The sequence below is a fragment of the Verticillium dahliae genome, genomic scaffold, assembly GCF_000150675.1.
Source record: "Verticillium dahliae VdLs.17 supercont1.4 genomic scaffold, whole genome shotgun sequence".
In the NCBI taxonomy this organism is placed as follows: domain Eukaryota; kingdom Fungi; phylum Ascomycota; class Sordariomycetes; order Glomerellales; family Plectosphaerellaceae; genus Verticillium; species Verticillium dahliae.
In genome coordinates this window covers 1,149,462-1,159,127 of record NW_009276925.1, presented here as the reverse complement: position 1 = coordinate 1,159,127, position 9,666 = coordinate 1,149,462, and the positions used below count along the sequence as shown (strand labels likewise).

General features: G+C 58.3%; 3 protein-coding genes across 3 annotated transcripts in view; all 3 read right to left on the bottom strand.

Moving 5' to 3' along the window:
* The window catches only part of VDAG_02712 (uncharacterized protein), a gene marked incomplete at both ends in the record, with an annotated part of 3,255 nt that extends 628 nt beyond the window's left edge, over positions 1-2,627 (bottom strand). Inside the window, 3 exons of the mRNA XM_009653365.1 lie at positions 13-2,009; positions 2,084-2,469; positions 2,571-2,627. Coding sequence (XP_009651660.1) covers positions 13-2,009; positions 2,084-2,469; positions 2,571-2,627 — 2,440 coding nt within the window. The remainder of the gene's footprint in view (positions 1-12; positions 2,010-2,083; positions 2,470-2,570) is intronic.
* A 644-nt stretch (positions 2,628-3,271) lies between these two features.
* On the bottom strand, positions 3,272-4,109 carry VDAG_02711 (endoglucanase II; the record flags this gene model as incomplete). The annotated part of the gene is made up of 3 exons (XM_009653364.1): positions 3,272-3,355; positions 3,414-3,591; positions 3,646-4,109. 3 exons carry the CDS (start codon positions 4,107-4,109, stop codon positions 3,272-3,274), a joined length of 726 nt encoding a protein of 241 aa, XP_009651659.1.
* A 1,457-nt stretch (positions 4,110-5,566) lies between these two features.
* VDAG_02710 (high-affinity glucose transporter SNF3) lies at positions 5,567-7,289 on the bottom strand (the record flags this gene model as incomplete). Its single annotated transcript, XM_009653363.1, has 2 exons — positions 5,567-6,733; positions 6,789-7,289. The coding sequence occupies 2 exons, from the start codon at positions 7,287-7,289 to the stop codon at positions 5,567-5,569; spliced, it is 1,668 nt and encodes a 555-aa protein (XP_009651658.1).
* Between the last annotated feature and the right edge of the window lie 2,377 nt (positions 7,290-9,666).

Genomic DNA, 9,666 nt, shown 5'->3' with positions numbered 1-9,666 from the left:
AATGTCGCCCACCTCTGGCGCTGCTAGTTCTCGCGGGGTAGGAGTTCACTGCCGATTCGTAGCCCGAGTCTTCGATGTCTGCGTCCTTTGTGGCTTCTTTGCTCGAGATGGACTTTATGGCATTGTCAATGTCGCGCAGGAGCTGGAGGTCGTTGCTCGTTGCTGCGAGGTCGCGCGAGAGAATCTCGAGCTCGAGCCGGATGGCGTGTCGGTGGTCTGGGTCCTTGGCTGCCGCGATGGACGCAAAGGCGGATGCCACCTGCTCCAGGCTGCGTTGCATGGGGGCCGAGCCCGACGTTGGGGTAGGCTGAAGCTGAACCGCGGTGACCATATCTTCCAGTTCGGGCGGTCCACTCGTAGCCGCGAGCTCGGCGGGGAAGACAGGGGTGCCGCGCTGTTCGTCTCCCGCGAAGAAGAATCGCCCCGTGGTCGTGAATGCTCCGTCGTCCTGCAGCGGTGTGGACTCGCCGCCGCTCGACTCGTCCTCCGTGCTGTCCTGTCGGCGCCACTGCGGCGGGTTGACGACCTGTCTCTTCTTGAGGACCGTCCGGAGCTTTTTGGTGTTGGTCCACGTGTTTGCTGGCTTGGCCCGGTGGCGTGTGAGACCGTTTGAGTGGAACGAGTCCGGCTTCGGACTGCCGGGGCTGTCGAGCGCCTCTCTCGACGTGCGCCGGATCATGCGTCCGAAGATGCGGTTGATGCCCCTCTTGACGGCCTGGGGTGATATCGGCGACAGCTCGTCGTCCGCGTCGCCGCGAAAGGGGGTCGTAGCTTCCGTCTCGATGGTCGAGACATGCTGCGAGCTTCCGTCCCGCCTCGAACCCCTGACGCGCTTGCCGGGCTCAGGGCTGCCCTCGAAGACGAGCGGCGTGGCGGTCTCGCCCGGTGGCAGCAGGAACAGCGCCCTGAGGAGGGTCTGGTGCTGAGCGATGAAGAGCCGCGGGTCGGGGAAATGGTGATAGTCAAAGTCGGCGGGGAGCTGGCGCTTGAAGATCTCCGCTCGGATCGGGTCGTCGGAGGCGTCAAAGACGACATGAAGGAGGCCGAGCGAGGCGTAGTACTCGGCCGAGTACTCGCCGCTGTCCTGCTTCTTCCGCAGCCGCTTCTTGCCGAGGAAGGCCTGCTGGCAGGTGGCGAGCGCCTCGTCCGTCTCGCCCTGGGCGAGGTGCGCGATGGCCAGGGCGTGCAGGAGGTTGCACACGACCATGTTCCGGCCGGCCTTGGAGCGGGCGAGCTCCGTCACCAGCGGCGCGGCCTTTTGCCAGGACCCTTCGAGGAAGTGGCAGATGGCGAGCTGGATCTTGGTCGTGCGGGTGGGCTTGTGCGCGACGCCGGCCTCGGTCGAGGCGGTGGCCTTGGAGAGGAAGCGGCTCAGGAGGCGCGCTGCGTTGGCAAAGTCGAGAGCCTTGATGCTTTCGTTGGCGAGCTCGTAGAGGCCAGAGATGTAGTACTGGTCAAAATCTGAACAGTCCTCGCCGTCGTCCTCCTCCCCCTCTTCCTCTTCGTCTTCCGTTTCTTTGTCTGAGCGACGTTGCTCAACGACTTGTGGCGCCGAGTCTGACGCCAGGGTCGGCGAGTCTGAGGTCCATTTCTTCTGATCGCTTATTTCTTCTGGGTTCGTCCTTGCTTTGGCTAGAACAGGCGTGGCGAATTCAGGAGACTGGCAACGTCTCTGCCAGAGGCACTGCTCAACCCACTGGCGTCTGATGGACGGGAAGTCGCCGGCGAGGCTGGAACCAGTCCTGGAGAGCTGGCGGACGGAAGCATTGCTGTCATCTGCCCTGACGGTACTAGCAGTCGAAGAAGCGGCGGAGTGAAACTGCTTCGCCGCCTCGGCCAAGTGCCACAGATTGTCAGCCAGACGGGCATCAGGTAGAGAGGTAAAGTGCGGTGAGAATCCGCCGACCGGCAGACGAGACACTCGGAGCGCTTCTTCAATAGACAGCTTGAGCGTACTCAGCTCGGTCAGGATCTTGGCTTGCGACGTGTTGCTTCGCAGAGACAGCGACCTAGAGGCGACCTCTTGTCAGCAAGGCGTACAGACAGATGCCTGGTGTATAGGCGCGAATGGGGTCAAACGAACACGTTGATTGTGCTGAGGATGGTCTGCAGAGCCCAGTTGGACTTGTGGATCTTGTCTCTGAACGCAGCCAGCTCGCCGTCGTAGACGGCCAGGTCCGCTACCGTTCGAGTCTTCCAGGCAAAGCCCTTCGTGTGAGCGTGCCTCTTGATCCTCTCGACCAGTTTCTTCAGGTCGTTCAGCGACAGCTCGCAGTTGACCAACGACTGGTCAATCTCCCGCCACAGCTCCTTCTCCACGAGGGCAAAGTCCAGGGTACCATATCTCCTCAAGGTCTTGTCCACAGTATTCAGAAAGTTTGTTAGATTGGTGAGCTCCTCGCAGAGTCCTACGATACGGACTTCCACCGTTCGGTAGGACTTGGCGAGCTTGTAGAGGGACTTGGTGATCTGTTTTGTCAACCCTTTAGCGCCGGGCGCTCATAGTGTCTCATACCCCTTGCGCCGACATCTCAATCGACTCAGCCGAGCATCTGAAGATGTGGACTTACAAAGCCAGCAGCCTCCAGCAAGGGCACCGTCGAGGCAGCAATCGAGAGGGGGTCCATGGCGGCGGATCAGTCGAATTGTCAACAGTCCTACGACCACAATATTGGTGCTTGGTTCGATTGAAGTCAGAGTCCTACGTTGAGATGACCACCAGCAGCAGACCATCATCACAGCAAATCGACAGATCGCACCTTGCGAGATGGGGCGGCCGCCAGTATTCATGGTTGACACCGAAGGTCTGCCTTGTCGAACGCCTTTCGCTGAGATGGGTGCCGGTCTGCCGCGCCTCCACGGCTTGCATGGTCAGTACAGAGGGCCTATGAGAAGTCCATGTTCACGCAGTGAGACGAGCTACTGCTGTGCAGCACGCAGAGGGGCAGCACCTTGTCCTGCCAAGGCTCAATGCTCATAGGTTAAGAGGCTGCACTGCGCCTCTTTCGACACGATCACCAGCCAAAACATCCCTGAACTCGCCCAGTCAAAATGATTCCACAGGGCTGGAGGCAGCCTGGCGGTGCAATGACCTGTGGTGGCCTTACGAGGATGACGAAGATGACGCGCATGAACGAGTGCGATCCGGCTGACCGGGGCCTGCTCAGATTTTACACTTTGTGAGACATGAAGCCGATAATCAACGCCAGTACACAGCACTTTCTTCAAATGACCAAAGGCGATACAGACTGGATTCCGTCACCGATGGACCTTAAACCTCGGCAATGGGAGGCCCGGGGATGACATAGGCATCAATGTCATCCACCCAGATGTTGATGTGAATCCCAGGATGGTCCTGCAGCGCATAGCGTCAGCCCCTGTATGACACGATGCCCACGAATTATGATACTCACAGCCTTGTATTCCCCGGGGAAAGATACGCCTGACGGGATCGAAGCAGTGCCCCCGTTCGTCACCTTGATCTGGTAGCAGGTCATGTAGAACTGCGCCGCGCCGAGCTGACCTGCACTATGGAGCGCAACAGCCTCTGCGCGAACCAAGTAATCGCCAGAGGGCAGGTTCTCCGGTATCCTGCCATTGTCAGCCCTCTCTGAATTTCGATATCAACGTAGGCGGAAATCTTACAGCACGCCGAAGCGACCGCAATTGTTGTTCAGATAGTCAGTTCCCCAGACCTGGTCCTCAGGTGTGTATCCATACTCTCCAATCTTGAAGAATGGGTCTGAGCCGTCGGCAGTCGTGGCGTCGTGGACGGCCGCGAGGTAGACCATGACAGGGCCATGGTGGTTTCCTCCGATGGCAGGCTTCTCGCAATCACGGTCACCCGGCTGCTCGTGCATCTCGACCTCAATCATGGAGCCCGCTGGTGTGCGGGTGTCAGCCTGAGCCGAAGGATGGCAAGGGCAGATTGACATACCAGGAACTTCACAAATGCCCGCCACGCCGCTGGCACCTCCGATATTGCAGCGGAGGTTGTTCGAAGTGACGTCTTCGATCGGACTATTGCCGGGAGGAAGGCGAGCGCAGATGCTGCCCTGATCAACGCCGTCGATCCAGAACTGCTGAAATGTAGCGTGCCCATGAGCCATACTGGCCAAGGTGAACATACCCAGAGTAGAACGCATGGCTTTTTGGAGTACTGGGAATGTTACAGAGTCTGTTGAACCAAAAGTACAAGGTTCAGCCTATGCTTCGTAGCGGATGTCCTGATCTGATGAGAGCCAGGAGATCAAGACAGTCACGATCCGCTCATCGCAGACAGAGTATTATATAGATTATATAGGCATTTCTTCACCAGCGCTCCTAAATGTGAGACTGTCTTGCTCCCGGCTTTTCTCCCGACTCTCCCACTGAGATCCCCTCAATGAGCCGTGTCAGACAGGGGGCCAGCTCTAACAGGACGCTGCAAGGAAGGCGATCGGAAGATAATTGGAAATCAGTGCCGGTTTGAGCGCGGAGGCAGACACCGGGGTGGTGGGGCCGGCGTGTCACGTTGGGCGGCCCCGGACATCAGGGCGGATGATGCGTGGGGTCGGTCACTCTATATCCAAGACTTTCCAAGAGTTGACAACACGGCTGTGACGTAGAGCATACAGGCGGCATGGCATGATTCTAGGCTGTGGTGCCAGCAGTCTTGCGATCGGAGAGCCGACTTCGAGATGCCGCCTCTCAGGCCGGCCGAGGCGGGTGCTCACCGGCTCGGCTCTCGTCCGTGTAGTGGTTGCGATAGAGTGGACAAGTCTTGGCCATATTGATTAGAATGCAGTGAAGTAAAGTAAATGGCACAACATGGTCGAGTTGCATCAACTGAGCCCGGATGCATTGCGAGAAGACCTCTGGTTTCGTATCTAGCAGAGAGATGATGGGGCACAGATCGTAGTGCCCGCTGCATGCACTCGAGGCAGCGCACGCATACAACTTGAATGAGTTAAAAGGGCAGGATCGCATATAAATTTTGACAACGTACAGAGTCCGATGTGGGCTCGAAGTAGCTCGCGTTCGTGCGCAATGAGGTTTGATGTGGTGTGTTGGGCGGCTCACGGTACTTCATATGATGCAGAGCCAGTAGCATCCCATTGAGAGCCAAAAAAAAAAAAAAGGAACCCGTCACACGAGGAAACTCTGCAAGCGAAGAGGAAGGGAGATCGTTAACCTACCGTCCAGAATTACCTACGTGAACAGTCCGCTTAACTAACATAACGGCGGAGTCCCCGCAGGAATGAACACGGAGATGCCGAATCAGGCAAAGCCGACGAGATGAAAGCCAATATAAAGGTTCGGATCGCCCACGCACACTTTTGTCGCAGCATACCAGTCACTCACTCATATGCGGCAGGGGCGAAAGTAGTTTGGAAGGTGATTGTCATGTCTCAACCTTGAAGACTAGATCCTGGGACACATCCTCTCGTCAACTGCATTTAATTACAACGAGCCACCTCTCCGACTCTGGCAACAACAGCCAAGTATATATATCTCGAAAGGGGGCCATGGCAGGCAACCCCATTCTTGGTTTTCGGGTATAGACTTCTCCTCGTCGATCATCGACTTACACAGCCTCGCTCTTGTCAAGGACACCGCCGTGGGAGCGGGCGCCAGCGAAGGTCTCGTGGGGGGTCCACTTGGAAGAAGTGCGGGGAGTCGTCTCCTCCATCATGCGGTCAACCTGCTCAAGAGACAGACCCTTGGTCTCGGGAACGAAGAAGTACGAGTAGACGAAGGCAGCGGTGCAGAGAGAACCCCAGACGAAGAAGACGGAGGACTTCATGTTACCGTAGTCCTCGCCGACCATGTAGGGGGTGATGACAGCGATGACAGTGTTCCACAGCCAGTTGGAAGCAGTGGACAGAGCAACACCACGCGAGCGGATAGGCAGGGGGAAGATCTCGCCGATGAGAATCCAGGCACCGGGACCCCAGGTGGAGGCGAAGAAGAAGATGGAGATGGCAATGAAGGCGATCTGGGAGTTGACAGCGGGAATGTTGTCGGCGATGCTCTTCTCGGCGTCGTTGGGATCAGGGTGGGTGTGGTTGAAGCCGATCGTGACACCAATGATGGCAACGAGGTACTGGCTGACAAGCATGCCAAAGGCGCCGACAATGAGGATGAAGCGGCGGCCGAAGCGCTCGACGGTCCAGAAGGACAGAGGAGTGGACAGAACGTTGACAAGGGTGAAGACGAGCGACATGAGGAACTCGTCCTTGACGGCGCCAGTGGAGCGGAGGAAGGGGGTGGAGTAGTAGAAGATGAAGTTGACACCAGTCCATTGCTGCATCATCTGCAGAGAGGTACCGAGGATGGTCTTGCGCAGGTTGGAGTTGGACTTGAAGACGGAGCCGCGGAAGCAGTTGGCCCAGCTGCCGAACCAGGTGGTGGAGGGGATGAGGGCACGCTCGTACTCCTCGTTGGCGACGATCTCAGCGAGCTCCATCTGGATGTAGTCGCTCTCGGCGGGCTGGCCACGAACGCGGGACAGAGACTCGGTGGCAGCGGCCAGGTTGCCCTTCTTGACGAAGTAACGGGGCGAGTCGGGAAGGAGCATGAGGCCACCACCGAGGATCAGGGCCCAGGGGAACTGGATGGCGATGGGAATGCGGTAGGCACCAGTGTCGTTGCGCTCCTTAGTGGCATAGACGACAATAGAGGCCAGCATGATACCGATGGTGATGCAGAACTGGTAGCCGGCAACGAGGGCGCCGCGGACCTTGCGGGGGCACTGAAGATGCTGTTAGCGAGTGGAGCACGGGGAGAACTGAGCAGAGATGGCTTACAATCTCGGACATGTAGAGAATGACAATGGCAGACTCGAAGCCGACACCGAGACCAGCGACGAGACGACCGGCAACAATGGTAGCGAGGGCATCACCGTGACCAGTAATCATCTGGATCACGACACCGAGCATGTAGATGAAGCAGCCGAGAATGACGGTCCACTTGCGGCCGATCCAGTCGGCGACATCACCGGCGATGACGGCACCGAAGAAGGTACCGGCGGACAGGATGGAGACGACGAGCGAGGTGTTGGAGGAGGTCAGAGACTCGGCACCGGGGTGCTCGACGTTATCGATGAAGATCTGGGAGCCGAGGACACCGTTGATGTAACCGGAGTCGTAACCGAAGAAGATACCACCGAAGGCGGCGAAGGCACACATGAGGTAGGCCTTCCAGGTGACAGGAGCCTCAATGCGCTCGACATCGTTGGTGGTGTGGAGGGTGACCGAGGGGCGGTGCTCAGTGGCGGCCGGGCCGTCCTTCTCGCCGTGGGACGACATCTTGTTCTGCTTGCTGCTGGTGAAGCGGCGTGATGAGGTTGACGATGTCTGGTGTTTGGGTGGCTGCAGTGAAGAGCCCAGATGTTGAGGGGCGGGGACGGGGAAGGAGGGGGGAAAGAGGGGGGGAGGGGTTGAGATTAAGGTTGAAGAGAAGGCTGTGAGATAGAGAGGTCTGAATGGACGAGAGGGCGCTGGTGCAACGTCCTTATATCGGTCGTTGAGGGCGAGCAGGAACCAGGGACGCGCCTTCTCGGTCTCGTCCCTCGCGGTGGTACCTTCCCCGGTGGCCTGGGGAAGTGAGCAGGAGTCCCTGAGTGTAAACGGGCCGAAAGGAGGGGCCCCAATCTGTTTGGGTACGACCGTGGGCTGGGCCGACCAGGACCGGCCGACTGGGGTGTTGCTTCCTTGGACTGGGGTGGGGGAGGGGAGCAGCGAAGGCGAGAGGGGCCCCTCACATCTGACCATCTGCTTCCCACGAGCTAACGTACTCCGTCCTCCCTCCACAAGCTTCCAACCCAACATGCCATCCTTCTCCAGCTCCACCATCCCAGAGGCTCGAAACGCATGACCGACGCGAGTTTACCCCATGGCATCCCTCCATCTCCATCGATCCTCTCGTCTTGACCACTCCGAGGTATCCCCATGCCCCCATGCGGCACCCCTACGCCACGCCCATTTGGAATGCCTCACGAAACCGGACCACCACCACCACTCACATCAGACGAAATCAGTACCGCCGTATTGGACCATCATCGTTGTTACACGCTGCTGTGCTGTGCTCGCATGGTTGCTGGTGGCCACGCTCTGGGCCGTGCCCGTCGCCTGGCCCGGTTCCAGCCAGTTGCTCAGCTCGGCCCCCCCTAGCTCCAAATGTCTGACCCAGCCAGCAGCCCAGCCCAGCCCAGCCAGGCCAGATCAAGTGCTGTACCGTACTACCTAGCTACGAGGAGCTACACTACCTAGACCTTTGAACAAAGTCTAGCTGTCGCGCGTGACTGATGATTCACGGATCGGTGCTGCGAGTGCAGGCTCGGCTCGCGATACTTTGCGCCCATGCCAGCCCACCCTGCTACGTTACTACCCTTGCAATCGGCGCCTCCCACGTACCGACAGGCCAACTGCCGCTCGAGTCACCACCATTGTTCGCAGACCAGCGCCGTCGTGCCTCTGTCGATGGGTTGCAAAGTTGCCACGAAACGGCCAAAGTCATACGACTGTTCACAGACCACACGATGTCCGAGGCTTGGCCCCCGCCAACGAGCCCCCCCCCCCCCCCCCCCCCCAAAAAAAAAAAGAGACGCGAAAAAAGAGACAGAAGAAAAGCACCTGGGGTTGTTGGGGAAGATTCGCCGTTGTCTCGCCGTCGCGTGGCGTTTGCGGGGCCCCCCTCGGCCTGCGCGTGAATCGACCCTAAGCTCGATCTTCGCTCTGGCGCCGGGAGGCCCATACAAGGCCTGTACCAGTACCACCGAACCAACACGACGCGCCAGGAGCAGGGAGGAAAAACAGCAAACACAGGTGTGAGTGGGCAGAAGCCTATGCCTGGTAGTAGCACCGAGCGAAGGGAAGCACTCTGAAAGTGTACCCGCGTATGCAATGCGCATTGCATTTGGCTTCATTTGGTCTGTCAATCATCCCCTCTGAATGGCCCGCACTAATCACTGTTGTACTGGCCCGAATCAAAGCCACGCCGTGCAGTGCGCGCCGGACTTAGCAAGCGAAAGCGAGCCCGAAGACGTGGTTCAACGCTGTCACGTCGTTGAGCCACTGCTTTCGTCCACGTTGGAGTGATGAGCCTCCTTGAGCCGTCCTCAAACAGTACCAACGGCCTGTCCGAGACACCACGCTGTACTGAACAATCGCAATGGCGAGACATAACGCACTAGCTAGCAGACCACGTGATGGAGAGCTTGTCCCGATCGACTGATCCGTCCGTGACGCACACTGAATGCAAATTCTGAAATGAGCGATCCCGAGCTTACTCTTACTCAAGTAATCTCGCAAATCGCCAACCAAGAACCATCCTTGCCCCACTGTCACGAGTGACTGAGCGAGACAACCAGGGCTGTCTCACCTCGGAGCGAGTGTCTAGAAACATTCCATGACAGCCTAGCGCCGATTGGTGACGCACCAACACCGCAATACCCATTGCATCGCTAGGTGAAGTACACGGAGCATCATGATGGACAGGCAGAGAGACGGCATGGACAAGCGCATCAGAGAAGGTCATTCTGATCCGAATCCCACTAGACGAGCCACATTTTCGCTGGGCCGGGGGATTTCCAATGCCTGGGCCCACAGCGACCAGTACATTACATGTACATTGGACCATGGCCACTAACAACATCGTTGGCTTTAGACCCTGCACAGCACTTCC